The sequence below is a fragment of the Epinephelus fuscoguttatus genome, linkage group LG7 (genome assembly GCF_011397635.1).
Source record: "Epinephelus fuscoguttatus linkage group LG7, E.fuscoguttatus.final_Chr_v1".
NCBI classification, from domain to species: Eukaryota; Metazoa; Chordata; class Actinopteri; order Perciformes; family Serranidae; genus Epinephelus; species Epinephelus fuscoguttatus.
The window spans coordinates 1467014-1485564 of NC_064758.1; the positions used below are offsets into that span (position 1 = coordinate 1467014).

The 18551-nt window shown below is 43.8% G+C and overlaps 2 protein-coding genes across 6 annotated transcripts in view; one reads left to right on the forward strand and one right to left on the reverse strand.

Moving 5' to 3' along the window:
• asxl1 (ASXL transcriptional regulator 1) overlaps window positions 1–4255 on the forward strand; it is a 69418-nt gene extending 65163 nt beyond the window's left edge. For both annotated transcript variants that reach the window (XM_049581630.1, XM_049581632.1), the window contains 2 exons: window positions 27–1020; window positions 1112–4255. In XM_049581630.1, coding sequence (XP_049437587.1) covers window positions 27–1020; window positions 1112–3700 — 3583 coding nt within the window. In that variant the 3' untranslated portion in view covers window positions 3701–4255. The remainder of the gene's footprint in view (window positions 1–26; window positions 1021–1111) is intronic.
• Window positions 4256–5646: 1391 nt separating this feature from the next.
• myt1a (myelin transcription factor 1a) overlaps window positions 5647–18551 on the reverse strand; it is an 88113-nt gene continuing 75208 nt past the window's right edge. For all 4 annotated transcript variants that reach the window (XM_049581643.1, XM_049581644.1, XM_049581641.1 and 1 more), the window contains 2 exons: window positions 11551–11694; window positions 5647–6828 (listed from right to left, as the gene is read on the reverse strand). In XM_049581643.1, coding sequence (XP_049437600.1) covers window positions 6688–6828; window positions 11551–11694 — 285 coding nt within the window. In that variant the 3' untranslated portion in view covers window positions 5647–6687. The remainder of the gene's footprint in view (window positions 6829–11550; window positions 11695–18551) is intronic.

Here is an 18551-nt window from a genome sequence, read left to right on the forward strand (position 1 = left end):
CTAAAGCGTAGTTTGTGCACCTGTAGGTCTGGCCTGACACAAGAAGAGTCCTTAAAGCTTACCATGAGTGAAGCCAATGAAGTTGCAGCCAGTGTGCTGGACAGTGATGTGGCTGTGGTTGCAACTGGTGCCCCCAAAAGACGCAGTGTGGGTCGGCGTAGGAGAGACGGCAGAATGCGGAGACGCACGCGAGCTGACCTGCGTCGGAGGGCCCGTCGTACCCTCTGCAAGGCCACTTCTCCAGCTCTGCAGTCTGCAGAAGCAGCTGAGGCCAGCACTGCGCTGGACATCTCAGCGGTCTCTCTTGGATCTCCCATGTCCGACAACACGGTGGTTCAAGGCGAGGTGGTGCTGCAGGCTGAGTGTGGCGTGGAGCTCCCAGCTGAGAGTGCCGCCATAGAGCCAAAGCCTTCTCCCACTCCAGAGCCAGTCACACTGCCAGCCTCCACTCCTACTCCCACTCCCACTCCCAGCCCCAGCCCAGCCTCCACCAGCGCAAATGAAGAGCCCGAAGCTGTGGCCCGCCTGCTCCCAGAGGAGGCTGCACCTGCACTGGCTTCCACCTCCTCACCTTCCTCCTCCTCCTCCTCCTCCTCCTCCTCCTCCTCCTCCTCTTCTTCGTCTGCCTCATCGCCTGTCTCCTCACCCTCCTCACCTTCTGATAGACAGGGAGCTTTTGCTGCAGGACTGGACTCTTCGTCATCCTCCTCAGCTTCCTCCAGTGCTGCAGTAGCTGCTGACCCCCTGGATGACACTGCCTCCGTGGTCACCTCCATCACAGGGGGCACCACCACCAGCAGCCGTGAGAGTAGCCCCTCAGCCAGCCCAGCCACCACCCCTGTACCCAGTGCTCAGCTCAAGGAGCAGAAAAGAAGGCCAGATGAGACTCAGGCCTTCTCCAGCTTCCCCGAAAAGAGGCCGCGGCTTGACGACCGTCAGTCCTTTCGTACCACAATTGACAGTGTCCGTTCGGAGAAGCCGCAGCCGACTACAGAAGAGCCCAAGGTGCCGCCTATCAGGGTAAGACTGTGTGCACAGATTTTTTGCCTCTTCAGCAATTAGTTGTTATCCAGGTTGTATCTGACTCACTGTCCATGTTTCTCTGTCCCAGATTCAACTGTCCAGAATCAAACCCCCCTGGGTCAAAGGTCACCCCACCTACCAGATCTGTCCCCGGATCGTGCCCCCCGGCGAGGGCTCGCGGCGGTCAGGGACGGGGGGCGCGCGTACCCTGGCGGACATCAAAGCCCGTGCCCAGCAAGCCCGTGCCCAGCGCGAGGCCGCTGCTGCTGTTGCAGCCACTGGCGACAGGGCAGGGCCGGCCGGGGTCAGGCTGCGGCCTGCTGCTGGGCTACAGGATAGCAGCAATGGACGACGAGCACGAGAACATCCAGGACCTATCGAGCCAGGAGGAGGAGGAGGAGGAGGAGGAGGAAATGGAAGTGGAAGAAGGGGAGGTGGTGGGATGGAGGAGCAGGGATTGTCTTCAGGCACTAATTCGTCTGGAACACAACTACAGCTTCTCAATGTAGAGCCTACGCCCCAACCACTCCCCTCCATGTCCACTACCTCAACCTTTATTTCCCTGGAGCCCCCGCAGACCCCAAGCCCTCCTCAAGAGGAGACAGCTGGGAGGCCTGAGACTGGAGAGGATGTAGAAGCAGCATCAGCCAGTGTTCAGAGCTCGTCTACTGGTATCACAGAAAAGGCAGCTGATTCATGCTCTTTAAAGTCTGAGGTGCCTGAGCCTGTTGCCGCCTCCTCAGAGATGGCTCACCAGGGTTGTGAAAAACCCTTACTGGCACCGACCTCCATTCCGGATTCCCTTCCCAGGTTTGGGGCTCAGGGTGTGGATGTGATTCAGACGCTAGCCAGCTCCTGTCAGCCCAAAGATCAGGTCCAAGGGAAGGAGGCTGCATTGGGTGGTGTAATCCAACATGGCTCCCACCACGTGGAACCCCAGGAGGTGTTTTCTCACTCAGCTGCAGAGAGACGGCAAACAGACGTATCCTCTCCCCAACAAGCAGACTCCTCTGGCGGAGAGAAAGACGACGAGGCTGCGACACATAGTGATTCCACAGAAACAGCCTCTGATTGTGAGAATGACATCCAGGAGGATGAGCAGCCACAGCCTGACAAGGACTGGTGCGCTCAACTGAACATTCAGCGAAATGGCCAGCTGGTCATCTGTAGCCCTCCTCCTCAGAACCAAAAGCCAGTCATCCAGGCCCACATGTCCAGCCGCCAAGGTCAGACTGTCATTCAGCCTTGCTTTCCCAAGGGCCTGCCTCACCCTCAGCACAGCGATCTTCAGTCTCTCCCCCCAGTCCAGCTGCAGGGGATCAGGGACAACAACACTGTGGTCAAAGTGGAGCCTAGAGATGACTGTAGAGGCTCCAGACAGAGCTCGACTGAAGAGGACTGCCGTGGAGGATTAAAGCCGTCTGTCACACATCCAGTTGCTTCAGCTGCCTCCAAGAGAGTGGCCAGCTCCATCAGACCAGTGTCCAGTGTGGAGGCCAACAACCCTTTGGTCACTCAGCTGCTACAGGGCAGCCTGCCTCTGGAGAAAGTTCTACCCTCGCACTCTGCCAACAGACTGGAGATCAGCCGATTGCCAGGACCCCAAACCAGGCCACCAGTGGCACGGACCCAAGGGCCTCGTCACAGGCCTGAGGTCTTAGCACAGTCTCCTAGCCCCGAACTGAGTGCAGCCTCACAGATACACAGCAAGTCTCCAGCAGGTCACCCAGTCTCCTGTCTGATGGAGTCCCCGGCTGCATCACAGTATCAGTCTCAGCAGGCCCCCGGGGCTGTCCCGGTCATCACCTCTCTGCCCACCTCCTCATCCTCCTCCAGTTCTTTGTCCTTTAGAAGTAAGTCAGACCTTAGTTCTCAGCCCCCTGTGGGCTCTGCAGTTATAAAAGACTCTCATGGTCCTCAGCCCCCTCAGGGGGTCACTCCAGACAGGCCCCAGCCGGCCCACCGAACCATGCCTAATGGCCCCTCTCCTCCACATGCAGACCCCTGTCCCACCGAGGTGGTGCCTACCATTAAGATTAACTGGCGCCCTCCCCAGTCTCATCTCCCCCACTCTCACCAACAGCAGCTATCTCCTGCATCCACCGTAAAGAATGAAGGCAGTGTGCGGCCCACGTGCCAGGCCCTTGCCAAATCATCCCCCATTAAACCCATGAGCGTTACCAAAAAGGAGCCTGGGAGCTCTACGGATGGCTACCTGAGCGGAGGGGCCATGGAGGGACTCCTCAACATGGAGATGACTTTAGCCAGGATGACAAAGAAGGAACACAGCAAAGCTACCTATTCCTCTGGCTCTCCCTCCTCCTCCTCCCCCTCTCCCTCCTCCTCTGCCTCCACCCTTCCCTTCCAGCTGTATGGGAAACTCCCCAAGCATGGTGGCATCGGAGGGGTGAGCTACACAGCCAATGTGTCAGTGATGGACAGCGGCAGTTTCTCCCGGAGCATGGCTGACAGTGTGCTCCAGCTGCGCCCACGCATGGCCTCCAGCCAGACCACCCTCAGCATCCAGGCCTTTACTGACAGTACAGCTGAGGAGGTGGCTCTCAAGTGCTCGTGCCGCCTCAAAGCCATGATCATGTGCCAAGGCTGCGGTGCATTCTGCCATGACGATTGCATCGGGCCCTCCAAACTGTGCGTGTCTTGTCTGGTGGTCAGATAGTATGTTTAAGTCCCTGTGCACTTTAGAACTGCTATCTGGACTGGGAGGCTCCAGGGTGTACAGAAGCCTGATTAACGTAGAGCACACAGGAGGAGCCTGACAGGCAAGATTTGCCTTGTATAATATGACTGGTCTGTATTTTTGTTGTTGCAGATTTTCTGATTTTTTTTTTTTTTTTATTTTTTTTTTTAGCTGTACTTATGTATTATTATTATGGTTATTGTTGTTGTTATTAATATTAATTATTATTATTATTGTGACTTTGGGGCATGGTTGATTGTAACTTGTGCCTTTTTTGTTTTCTTTCCTCAAAAACATTTACCTCATCTTATATTGCACCACCTGTCATCATTTGGTGGCCATCATTGTTTTGGTCCTTCGTCTGCTTAGTGGACAGGGACTTATTGTTGTCTCTTTGCGCAAAGAAGTATTTTTTTAACCATTAAAATGAGTAAATGACATTGTTTCATTGGTTTGTGTTTTGCCTCATTTCATGGTTCCCTTTAACTCCTGTCTGTAAAGTACAATGAACAAATAAAGTGATCATTGAACGGTGATAGGGTCCTTGAAGCCTTTGATGAACAGAAATGAATCACAAATACAGAGCACGTCCAGTATGACAGCCCCAGACAGCCGTTTAGGTTCAGCCTATAGACAGATTCGCTCTGAAAGTCCACCATGTTGACGATAGCGGTGGTCCATACCATGGAATACCAGGATGTTCATATCAAAAACGGCTAATGCACAAGCTTCTGGAGGAGAGCAGGGTGTCATTCATCAGATGAATTCAATCACTCAATGACTAAATTGTTACCTGAATTACACAAGATGCAACTTCAGTGAAATTTGATCCCATCAGCTCCTTTAACTTGGGCTCTAGTCCTTTTTTGCATCTTCTGATATTGTTGGCTGCTGCTTTATAATTGTCTGTTTTTGCAGATGGTTCTGGTTGTGGAATTAACTGTCCACACATTCCAGTCGCTCCATCCAGACAGTGCTGCTCTGCAGCCACCTCAGACTGAATACAATGATTCACAGCATGACTGGGACAACTCTCATTTTCATTGTCAAACCAGTCCTTATTCAGTGTTAAGCACTTGATGCTCTCCCTCTCTCATTAGAGTCCTCTGGTAGGTCTTGATATCCATTGATAACTGATGTGGCACAGAGGCCGTCAAAAAAAGTTTTTTCAACACCTGTGTAATGGCTAGCAGGATGCGAGTTTAGCTGATGCCCATTTCTTCTCCATCTTTCCTTTGTTTACTGTTGTCTACATTTGAAGTGTAAGAAGTTGGCGGGAGAGTTTAGGGACTGGTGAGTTGATTTCCTCATTCTGATGAGTGACTCGTAGCTACACACCACCACCGTCCAAAGTCAACCACAAAAAGCACCAAGACTTGCAAAAATAGACAAAAGAGCCTAAGTTTAGCAGAGCTGACAAAAAGGCAGCTGAAAGCGTCCGAGCCATGCTACGTCATTCGTAATAGACTACTTTTGCATATTTCCATTACCACCAAATGATTTACCAAATATTAAGCATTTATTGTAATGAATGTGTTAACTACTCAATCTCATGCATGTGTGCATTCTCTCTGAATGTGACTTTCCTTTGGTGTTTATCCCATGGATACCCAAAACAAGATTAAGTGTCAGTAGTGCTGATCTGCCCAACCTCAAATAAAGGATGCAAGCTGCTGGCTCGCTTGAACAGAACACTGATCAGCACTACTGAGGAGGAACTGGGGACAGAAACATCTGTGTGAAGCCTCCCAATGAGTCACTGCAAAGGGAGGCAGGCAGTAGGCTAATACATGTGACAACATGGATGTATTAAGGAGGATGTAGTCACTTTAATTACCAATACCAGTGAATTGGCTTTAACACATAAGTGATCAGGTTATGGGGTTGGGGGGAGCACAGCAACAAATAATTAACCAGAGTTTGTAACTTAGAGTCCTACACCCCGAAATAATACAGCAAAATGATGAAGTTTGAGTCAATACAAAAATACAACCAGTCTGGTCCACCTTTACTATGGGTTAACCTTTATTTCAAGAGCAACTCAAAGACTAATCCATACACAGCCATTGTTAACACATAGACAATCCAAAATAAATATTCACCATCACTTTGTTCTTCATCACCAAGTAAATACCAAATATGTGCAGTTCAATATTCCCAGTGTATTGCAATGTACTCAAAATAGTTTGTGAAAATAAAAAGGAAAATCATATAAACAGAAGCAACAAAACAAAAAAATCTTTAGAAAATTATTAAAAAACTTTCAGTTACAAAATATTTGCACTTAAAAAGATTCCAGTATTTTAAATAAATAATAAGATATATAAAACAATTCATAGTTGATATCTTAAAATATTTCCTCTTTGTTCAACAATGCAGAGGAAATTATTCCCTTATCTTGGTTACCCTTTAAAATCTTCTCAGGTAGCATTTTGAAATTAAAAAAAGTTAATAAATAGATAATGAATAATAAACAGGCCAACATAAAAAAAATAATACAGAAGACATGAATGAATAATTTATTAAACCAACATTTGCAAAGGACTTATAGTTATACAGCAATAGTAAGAATGAATCTACAAACTAGTCCTGGAGGTGCAACATCACTACGCTCATATAGAATACTATCAACATCATTGTGTGGAGATGGGATATGTTCACTAACTAAGAGAATCTGCTCAGCTCAGGCTGTATACTGCACTCTGTGCCTGCCTCTGTGTATACCTGGAGATGCCTTTGCTCACAGTAACAGTTTAATTCCAGTGTGTTAGCACACACTTTACGTCCACACCCTTATCAGTTCACGCTCATACCATCAAAAAGCAACATGCAAACAGCAAACTAATGCAGAGAACAGATGACAGTTCCAAATGAGAGGAAGAATTACATACAGTATCTAAAGGGTTTGGAAAGAAAGAGTGGTGTAGTCACTGTGATGCCGTGCCCCCTGTCCTCCTCAAGTTCCGTCACACCTCAATGCCCTTCACTGCCTGGTTGATGGACTCAAGTAGAGCCCGATTCTCAGGGTTCTGGTAGCAGTCTTTATTGGTAAACATGTGGGTCAGGGTTTCCACATAGCTGTCAAAGTTCTGCTCTGACAGCGGCTCCTGGTGAACACACACAAGTTCGCAAGTCACAACTTGACAAAGTTTGAGTCAAGTCAGATAAGTCTTGAGTCTTTGAAGAATAAGCGTTGTATACTTCCACTTATTACTCACACATAGGGCTGGGCAATATGACTTAAACATAATATCATTTTATTTTTAGGCTATATAGCAATACATGATACATACATTACAACAGGTGCCCACACAGTGGGAGAGGGTCATAGTTTTACAGGTCACATGTAATTTACCTTTCTCTGTGTCTGTCTCTGTCTCTGTCTCTGTCTCTCTCTCTCTCTCTCTCTCTCTGTGTGTGTCTCTCTCTCTCTCTCTCTCTCTCTCTCTCTCTCTCTCCCTCTCTCTCCCTATATATACACACACACACACACACACATATATAGATTCAGGTTACTATTAGGGTTAGGGTTGGGGTAAGGCTTTTAGTTGTGATGGTTAACCATCACAGGTTAAGTTTCGGGCCAGGAAATGCATTATTTCAATGACTCACAAAGGTAGAAGTGCAAGTGTGTGTTTGTGTCTGTGTGTGTGTGTGTTTCATAATTTGTGTAATCTGTAATCATAATCTGTATATATAAGTAATGAATGTTTAGGGGCAATTAAAAAACAGTCAACAACATATTAATACAAAATCATAGATATCAGTTGTAAAAAAAAAATAAAAAATAAAAAAGGGCAGAGTGTGAGCTCAGAGGAGATGAATTCCAGTTTTTATGTGTTGTTGTGTTGGTTGTCTTTTAGGCTGTGACATGCACTGACATATTTTGCTGCTTCTATGGTGCTGACACTATTTTTTCCAAATAGTTGTTACTTTTCAGTCTGGTCAGGGAGTGTATCCAAATCTTGGAATTTACATTTTTGTAAAGAACTTTGTTTTGATGCCTCAGCAACACAAACTCAGCAGGGAGCCTTCGTTGCCACTTGTTTTCTGAAGTAGGTTTAGTTTGTCTGGGCCTTTAGGGGAGGTGGGCCTAAAGACCAGCTGGCTAAGGGGACTCTACTCTGTGTTCTGCTGTTGGCAATGTAGAGCGCTGTAATGGTAGGAGTTAAGGTCACTTGTTTTTAGGTGTTTGTAGAATTTTATTGTTATTTTTTTGTATCCTAATTAAAAAGGGAGATGGTTTAGTTTCACTCAGCATTCATTTCTGGGTGTGTTTCTGTGGACTCTTGAATATACTCTTGCAAATCTCAGAGTGTAGAACTTCAATTCAATTATAAAAAGTTCTCCTACCCTTGTCTCTGAGATCATTAATGACCAGATTGAAATTTCCTGTTGAGCTAATTTTGAGTCCCAAATATTTTTTAGCTGTGTGTGTCTGTGTGTGTTCTATGTTAGTGGAGCCCAGTAGAAACCTGTTTGGGTTTCCCTGACACCGAGGTCATTTCTGGAACACCATAAATCTAGTCTTTTCCAGATTAATTAGGGCCCAGGTCTGACAGAAGTTTTGCAGATGATCTAGTTGCTGTTGTAATGCTTCCTTAGCTAACAATATTAGATCATCTGCAAAAGTAGGTATTTAATATCTGTGTCAGAAGGACTGTGACCAGGGATATCTGACTTCTGGACTTGTGGATCGAGCCTTCGTGGACTTCAGTTGTACGGAGTGTGACGTATGCACCATCATCACATAAAGTCTGCGAGGGCAGAGACTGCAAGCAGCTGATAGACAGCCCTCAAGACCATTTTACTCGTTGCCGTGGAAACGTTCAACTGTCGCTGCTGTCATATTCATATATGTCTTAAGAATAGTGCCTACTCATCTTGTTTGTGAATAAGGACAGGACTGAAACTCTAAAAATTGGGTATTGCTTACATTAGCAACTTTCTTTTGTTGTTTTTCAGCCAATTATTTTTGCCTATTTCACTGCCTTATATTGCAGCCTGATAGGCTGCAATGATAAAAATGCATTTTCAGTCCCTCTACAGCCTAGACTTATACATATCCCCGTATCATGATGTGATTGAACAGTATTTCTGGCCTACACAATTCAAGAAGCATTTTAGTCGACCTAACTATCAGTAACTATTTTACACATTCATAAGTTTTTTTCCCCGGCATTTTAAAAGCCCACATCACATCCATGTGGCAATGAAATGTGGGTTATCTAATCAGTGAAGTCTGCTGAAGTCTGCACCCCAAGCAGACTCTCTGGAAGTCTGCAGAGAGTTCACTTGAGGCCCCTTGTGGACTGGCTGAATTGTAGATTTGGAGCCCTGAGCGCTCCCGGACTTCCCAGGAACGTGCTGGCAAAGTCCGCAAGTCTGCAAGTGCGTCGAACATTTGGGGTGAATCCAAATGAATCCAAACTCCTATATCAGTTTGTTCTCAGTCTCCAGTTGTTTCAATTATGATAGATTATTGAAATGCTTTTCATGTGATTTGTAATTTATGTTCATGGTTCAACCTCCAGTTTTACATAAATTCTCATATGAATCAGCATCATATCAGTTTGCTGCTGCAGAGCAGACCTGTCCCCTCAACTATAGAGGCTACATAATTTGTGTCTGACTATAAGGTTAATGTTTTCAGAGGAAAAAAATACAAGACAACAGCTTTCATTGAAGATCAGTCAGATATATTCAGGGCTTCACATCTGTACAGATGTTATTTTAAGTATCCTCACATCTCACTGACCACAAGTCTCTGTGATGCTAAATACTTCAATAATTAAAACAGTCCAATGTTAATATACAGTAGACTTTATAAATAAAATTGATTGATTGATTGATTGACTACATACAGTTTATGATACAGTTAAAATGGCCAGAAATGTGAATAACTGCATTGCAGGACGATTTAAGATGTGCCCCTAAATTTTCTGCTTGTGCTTCTAAAATTTTTCAGTTAGGGGCTACAGTGCTCCTAGTTAAAGTCAGTCTGGAGCCCTGAGACGTAAGAATGGATTCATCAGAACAAATGTTAAACAGGATGGGGCTGCAACTGTAGCCCTGTTTCACCCCTCTACTATTGCCAATTCTCACAGCACATTTAGTATTATTTGTGTATACTGTTATAATTATATCATAGGTTTTTTCCTACTACACCTTTTTCAATTAATTTCTGGAACAGTCCATTATGCCAATATGGTCTGTAGTTTGATTTTGTGGCATAAATCCAATCTAAATCTTGCTCAGGGCATTCTGTTGACTAAAGGCCCATTTATGCTCAACGTTAAATAAGGCTCTGCGTTCATTTTGTCCGTATTTCTGCACGTTTCCATAAAGCTTAAGGCTCATTTATGCTCCCTTTACGTAAGAAAATGTATACGTCCGTTTCAAACGATGTTACCGTCACTGCCCACATACTTCTATGTACTCTTTATGTTGGCATGGATGTTAATCATATGTTAACCAATATATCCACCAGGAGGCAGCCCAACATCAAAAGTTTATGACAACAACCAACTCAAAAACAAACATGGAGGAGATATTGATAATGTACCTCTTGCATAAAAGACAAAAAAAACGTTGTAGGAGGCCGTGGTTGGTGAGGCCGTTGAATACATCGCGACTGGAGGACGGAGAATATTCTTCTCTAGTACTGCCGATGAAAGAAATTGAATTGTTATTTCTTCTTCGTGTCTCACTAGAGCTACGTATCGGGTAGTGACAGCAACACTGCTCCCACGGTTCCTGGTGGTACTGCTCCATTTGGTCCGTATCCATAAACTTTATGGAAACGTGCAGAAATACTGACGAAATGAACGCGGAGCACGGACAGAAGGCTCCGTCCGTATCCGAATCCGTATTTATCCGCACATTTCTGGGAGGGCGTGTCCTTTTCAAAAATGAAAGAGCCGTTGCTTTGTTGCCGGCCGTTTTCTCCGGTGTGTTAAATATACTTTCGAAAGCAGTGTCCCCAGACTATCAGAAGGCGGAGATCTCTGATTGTCTGGTGGCGAGACTACCGGCATGGCAGCTCTTAGCACAAAGAGGGTGAATTTTTGGTTCTGATTTTCTGTCTGTCCGTCATAAAATGCATCTTGGGACTTCAGTATGGATTTTATTCAACAAGTCACAGTTACCAGCCTACTAAGCCTCTTAGCGGCTTTTTTCATTGATAGTAGTTGTTACATGCCCTATTGTTTAAATGGCACAAGGGCTTGCCATGGAGGGAGGGTCTAATCTTTTATAAAAACCTTGTTCTCTCACATAGTAAGGGCTAACTGATTTCATCCTGTAAAACTGAGGACCAGTGTTTTTATGAACCTGTCCCAGTTTTTTGTGTTTTACACACATGAGGACACAGCTGCATGTGGGTAACAAAGGTAAACAATTCTGCCCAGCAACACATCTAAGTTTAGCACATCTAAGTTTAGTTTTGCTTATTGGCACTAAACACAAACAGCTAAGGCTGAGGTGTTTGTCATTGGTTTTGCAGGTGTTTAGTCCTTTATCATTAACAGTGGGACCAGGATGGTGCTAAAAAGCAGAAAGCCAAGAGGTCACTACAATTCATCTGTCAGAGAATCTATTTCGCAGAATCCTAAATTACAACTTTGACCAGCCTTCCATCAGGCATTTCTATCAAGTCTACCACTGGATATCTCTTCTGTTCTTTTTCTCAGGAGAGACAGAACGTAAACTGGTCAGAAAGCTGATCAACTCCATTCAGGCTAAACTGATTATCCTATCTGTTAGACGGAAATATTTCCTCCTAGTATGGCCTCTTTTAAAACAATGCAAAAGACATTGTATATACTCACCATGGCTGGCAAGCGGATGTTGGCCAGGCTGCGGATCAGGGCCTGACTCAGACCGGATAGCTCCAGGAACAAGGCCTCGTTCCTCTCCTCGATATGTTTGTTCTCCTCCTCCATGCTCTTCAGGTTCTTCTCCATGGAAGAGATCTGAAGCAGAGACAGACACAGAACACAGTCCTGAGGCAGAAACACAGAGAGCTTAACAATTCAACCAGTAATATACAGAATATTAAAGCTGCGAGCAGCGTTGGGTGGGACCTCGGCCTCAAGCCGCTTCGGGCTCCAGCTCACGTAGACAGTTAAAGACAAAAGTTTTAGACGACCCCTCTCCACTCTAGCTCACAGCTTGCTAAAACTTTCCCCTGGTGCTGTACTGTGGCTGTGTGTGGTTATGTGGTTCTTTAGCCACTAAGGAGAGGTGCAATTGAATGCGAGAGGATGATAAATTACTCGTAGTAGACCTCTGAACAATGTGTCCCCCTCACTTCTGAAATGATGGCTACACCCCTGCTGTGTCCGTCACTGAGAGGGAGAGACAAGCTGTGTGAGAGCAGGCATATGGAGGTGGCTTTGAAATGTCTCGAACTCCTCCCTTTAATTCCCAAACCGTGGGTCTAATTGTCAATCTGAGCATACCAGCAAAGATATGCACTCGTCCTGAACGCAGATATAAAGTTTTTTTGTTTGTGGATTCAAAAATGCAGATTTCTGATGTCTGGCTCACAGCTGACAATTTCTCCACATTTGCTCATCTTACTTTTAGAGGCAATAGCTCACTTCCTGTTGGATTTAGGTCAGGGGTGTCAGTGAGTGATTTGTAGGTCTCAAAGAGACGATCAAGCCAGTTTTGGTTTGATTTTTCTACAACATTCGTATGGGTTGCAGTGGCCATTTTAAGGCAGATTGAGATAGTTTTAAAATGTGTTGAACTCCTCCCTTTAATTCCCAAAACATGGTACTAATTGTCAATCTGAGCATACCAGCAGACAGATACACTCGTCCCGAATGCAGACATATAGGTTTTTATGTTTATGGAGTCCAAAATTTGATCTTGATCGCTAGTGGAACAAGTCTAGGTCGCAGCTAACAATTTCTCCACATTTGCTCATGTTAATTTCAGAGGCACTAGCTCATTTCCTGTTGGATTTAGGTCAGGTTTGTCAGTACATGATTTGTAGGTCTCAAGGAAACGAACAAGTCAGTTTTAGGTTGATCTTCCTACGACATTCCTACGGACCGCAGCAGCCATTTTAGTGTGTGTAGGTGACGTGAAGATTATCAAGAGATTTTGAGACATGTCACCTTTAAGAGGGCATAAAATCCAAACCGTTCGAGTAATGCAAAAGTTATACAGAAGATCTGTACGGTGTGGGAGAAGATGTTTTTTGAAGAAAGAGCGTTTTTGAAAAATCTTACTTTGAAAGGGCAAATAGCTCACTTCCTGTTGGAATTAGGTCTGGCGCATGATTTGTAGGTCTAAATGAGTCATTCCTATGGGCCGCAGCGGCCATTTTAGTGTGTCTAGGTGGCGCTAGAGAGCCCATTTTGGCACGTCAACTTTTTCATTTCATCAAATTTGTCGCCGGTCCTGACAAGCGTGCCAATTTTGGTGAGTTTTTGAGCATGTTTAGGGGGTCAAATTGGGATTCAAAGAGATGGCAGAATAAAGAATTACCTCAGGCTCTCGTTGTCAGCCTCCAGCTCACACAGACAGTGCGAATTATTCGTAAGAGTCAAAATGTCGATAAAACAAGCAATGTCAAGAGAACGCAAGGTCATTTTTGGCAATAGGGGAACTTTATATTACAGCCCATTACAATATGTATTTAATTTTCAACCGATGTATTAACTAAAATGTACCTGTGATATGTCAGCTATGGAAACAAAATGTCTTGTCCAAAACATCCACATTGAAATGAAATACACTGCCATGATTAAGTAATTATATAATGTTAACAGCAACATGGTGTCTGTCATACTGTTAAGAATGTGTGTTCCCCATGTACTGTAAAAAACAAAGGTCTGTGGTGACAGTACTCCTGCTTTGTTGTGTAACACATTGTGATGTAAGTACATGCATATATAAATACCTAATATACATTTTAACAGGATAACAAATATTAACATGGACAAAACATGAATTATAAAGTAGAGTAAATCATAAAAGAAAACGATTTTTACAAAGACTAAAGTGGTGATTAAACAAGGGAGCTTGTAATTTTGGAGTGTAACATTTTCTCAAAGATGTGTATACTTTCCTGATGTAACAGCAGGCAGACACTAGTTAATTTCAGTGGAGAAACTGAGCAGGACTACATGTTTTTCATCATGTACTGCTGCAACACAGTTTTAGCAACAGATTTGATTCAGATTCTAAATGAGGCAAAAGAGTTTGACCTGGAAATCATACATACTTACATGTTTTTGCTATCAGGCATTTATTTAGGAAAATGTAGGAATGAGACACATGAGCTGGTCAGTTTGGTCAATGTTATCCAGTCAGGTGTGTGTGACCACACACACACACACAGGCTTGTGTCTGTCAGAGTGAAGCCATTGTTATGCTAATTAATGACAGCATGCAGTTGAGTGAGAGGAAGGGGGAGAAGCCAAGAACTTGAAGAGGGCTTTCAAATTTGTGGAACTAGTCCTTCCTGCTCCCAAACCGTGGGTCCGATCGCCAATCTGAAGATATCACCAGAGAGGTACACTCGTTCCGAATGCAGACATATATAGGTTTCATGTTTGTAGAGTCAAAAAAGCGATCTTAGTTGCAAGTTTACAATGTCTAGCTCACAGCTGACACATTTTCTCATGTAACTTTCAGAGGCACTAGCTCATTTCCTGTTAGATTTAGGTCAGTGGTGTCAATGAGTGATTTGTAGGTCTCGAGGAGACAAAGAAGCCAGTTTTGGTTTGATCTTTCTACATCATTCCTACAGGCGGCAGCAGCCATTTTAGTGTGTGTAGGTGCCGCAAAAATTGTCAAGAGGTTTTGTTACATGTCACATTTAAGAGGCACAAACTCATTTCCTGTTGGATTTAGGTCAGTGGTGTAAATGAGTGATTTGTAGGTCTTGAGGAAATGAAGAAGCCAGTTTTGATTTGACCTTTCTACAGCATTCTTACGGGCCACTGCAGCCATTTTACTGTGTCTATGTGGCGCAAAAATTGTCAAGAGGTTTTGTGACGTTTCACCTTTAACAGGGCATAAAATCAAAACCGTTCAAGTAATGACAAAATTGTTGAGAGGAATTGTTTAGCAGGGCATGGTCTATCATGTGTGCATATTTAAAGTCAATACATAAAGTCAATACAATAAATGGTGTAGGAGGAATTATTTTTTTAGTAAGAGAATTTTTGAAAAATGGTTTGATCTGTCTGCGACATTCCTACGGGCTGCAGTGGCCATTTTAGTGCGCCTAGGTGGTGCTAGAGAGCCCATTTTGGCAATTTAGGGGTTAATAATGTGTATTTGCTGTTTCAAATGAAGATTCTGTGTGATTTGTAGGTCTTGATGAGACGAACAAGCCAGTTTTGGTTTTGTCTTTCTAGGACATTCGTACAGGTCGCAGCGGGCATTTTAATGTGTCAAGGTGGTGCGAAAATCATCGAGAGGTTTTGTGGGACATCACCTGTAAGAGGCCATAAAATTCACACCATTCCAGTAATGACAAAGTTATACAGAAGATCTGATTAGGACAAGATGATCTAACAAGTGTGCAAGTTTGAAGCCGATACGATAAACAGTCTAGGAGAACATGATTTTTGAAGAAAAAGCGGTTTTGAGCCAAAATCTTACTTTGAAAGGGCAAATACCTCACTTCGTGCTGGGTTTAGGTCAGGGGTATCAGTGTGCGATTTATAGGTCTCAAAGAGACGAATAAGCCATTTTTGGTTTGATCTCTCTATGAGATTCCTACAAGAAACAGCAGCGATTTTAGTGTGTCTAGGTGGCGTTACAGAGCCCATTTTGGCACTTTGAGAATTCATTACTTCATTTTCTAAAATTTGTCACCAGTCCTGACATGCATGCCAATTTTGGTGAGTTCTGGAGCATGTTCAGGGGGTCAACTGAGTTTTTTCCACATCAATGGGCCCCCATGTCATGTAGTAGGTGCCCTTTTCTCCTTTTCACCCCTGCCCTACATCCTACATCCTAAGTCCACCACTGACAGAGAGAGACAAGTTGAACTGTAGGCAGATGGAGGTGGCTTTCAACTCCTCCATTGCATTCCCAAACCGCTGGTCCAATCATCAATCTGAACATACCACAAGAGAGATAAACTCATTCCAAAGGCATATAGGTTTCATGTTTGTAGAGTCAAAAATGTGATCTTAGTTGCAAGTTTACAATGTCTAGCTCACAGCTGACACATTTTCTCATGTAACTTTCAGAGGCACTAGCTCATTTCCTGTTAGATTTAGGTCAGTGGTGTCAATGAGTGATTTGTAGGTCTCGAGGAGACAAAGAAGCCAGTTTTGGTTTGATCTTTCTACATCATTCCTACAGGCGGCAGCAGCCATTTTAATATGTGTAGGTGGCGCAAAAATTGTCAAGAGGTAATGTTACCTTCAAGAGGGCATAAAATCCAAACTGTTTGAGTAATCACAAAGTTGTTTAGAGGAATTGTTAAGCAGGACTTGGCCTGTCATGTGTGCAAATTTGCAGGTGTTGTATGGTGTAGGAGGAAATATTTTTTTAGTAAGAGAATTTTTGAAAAATGACATCTTACTTTGAAAGGGCAAATAGCTCACTTCCTGTTGGATTCAGGTCAGGGGTTGTGCCACGTGATTTGTAGGTCTTGATGAGACGAACAAACCAGTTTCGGTTTTGTCTTTCTAGGACATTCGTATGGGTTGCAGCGGACATTTTAGTGTGTCTAGGTGGCGCGAAAATTGTCAGGAGGTTTTGTAAGACATCACCTGTAAGATGCCATAAAATCCAAACCATTCGAGTAATGAAAAAGTTATACAGACGATCTGATTTGGATGAGTTGATCTGTCAGGATAAACGGTGTAGGAGGAGATGATTTTTGAAGAAATTTTGAAAAAGAGCATTTTTGAGGCGAAATCTTACTTTGAAAGGGAAATAGCACACTTCCTTTTGGGTTTAGGTCAGAGGTGTCAGCGTGTGATTTGTAGGTCTCAATGAGATGAACAAGCCAGTTTTGGTTTGATCTTTCTACGTCATTCCTAGAAGCCGCAGTGGGCATTTTAGTGTGCCTAAACTGCTAGGTGGCGCTAGAGAGACCATTTTGGCACTTTTCGGATTAATTTTTTCATTTCATAAATCTTTTCACCAGTCCTGACATGGATGTCCATTTTGTTGAGTTTTTGAGCATGTTTAGGGGGTCAAATTCCAGCTCAAAGAGACGGTGGAAGAAAGAATAATAATTAAAGCTGCAAGCAACGTTGGTCGGGACCTCGCACTCGCGCCCGTTTCGGCCTCCAGCTTATGTCGTCATTGTGAATTATTTAGAAATATCAAACATATTGCCACAAACATCAGAAAATCCTTCCAGAGCTGAACGTTTTGATGTTTGAATGCTTTCTGTAGCTGTAGGTATGTAGAAGTGATATCAAATATGCAAATTAGATGAGCGAATTTCTTCCCATCAGATTCCTCTTCCTTTATTTTGAGGATGAGACGACAAAAATAACACAAAACGAAAGAAATCTACTGTGTAAATATGTTCAAAATGCTGTTTTACTGTGATTTATGAAATCCAATATGGCCGCTGCCTAGTGACAACACAATATGCAAATTAGATGAGTTAATTTACTCCCATCACAAACTTTGGGTCATTATGAATAGTTTTCTCATTTACAGTATGTCTTTATCTGTCACCACTTTCAAGCCACAGCCTTTTGAAATGTTGAAATGAAAATGGAATATTTTCCTCAATTAACTCTGGCACCTAAAGGGTTAAAATGGAGATGCTGCCCCTGTCATGTCTGAATGTAAGATGTAGACACACGCACAGACATCATGTTTCTGTGAGTTTGTGTGTGACAGCGGTTGCCATGGTAATTAAGTAAGCGCACCTGGCAGAAGAGCAGAGAGAGACAGACAGAACACAGAGAGACCTCTTTTAGTGGAGATTTAACTCCTCGAACAAGTTCTTCCCATTCCCAAACCGTTGGTCCAATCATCAAAATAAAGTGATGGTGAGAGACAGCCACTTCTCATGAACGCATGTGTCATGTTTTATATATGTAGAGTCAAAAATGTGATCACACGAGCGAGTTACAAATGTGTTGCACCTCCGCTGTTTCCAGAAATTTCTCCTCTGAGTTTACATGGGAGTGAATGAGAAAAAAATCGGCGCTCCCTTCGCTTTGGAGCCACTCAGCAAAAATGTGTACGTGTGAGAGATTCCATGTCAACATATCTGTGAGCAGGACAAATGTTCCTACGTTTTTTGGTATAAATTGTGTATGTATGTGTATGTATGTGCATGTACATGAAAATTGTGGCCGTGGCAGCGAGTTAAAGACAAAAGTTTTAGACGATTTTTAGAGCCCTCTCCACTCTAGCTCACAGCATTCCGTGCAATACACACCCATTATAAACTGTCAATTTCTCCACATTTGCATAAACGCAGCAAAAACAATAGGGTCCTCGCTGAAGGCTCATGAAGACAGTGTGAATTAGCCTATTTGTAAGAGTCGCAATGTTGATAAAACAAGCAATGTCAATAGAATGCAAGGTCATTTTTGGCAATGAACCCATGACTTGGGAGTAGAACTTTGATGGCTTCTGAAAACCAAACTACTGACGACATCAATCAATCAATCAATCAATCAATCAATTAATTTTATGTATAAAGCCCAACATCACAAATCACAATTTGCCTCACACGGCTTTACAGCATACAACATCCCTCTGTCCTTAGGACCCTCGCCGCAGATAAGGAAAAGCTACCTTTAACAGGGGGAAAAAATGGTAGAAACCTCAGGAAGAGCAACTGAGGAGGTATCCCTCTTCCAGGACTACAGAC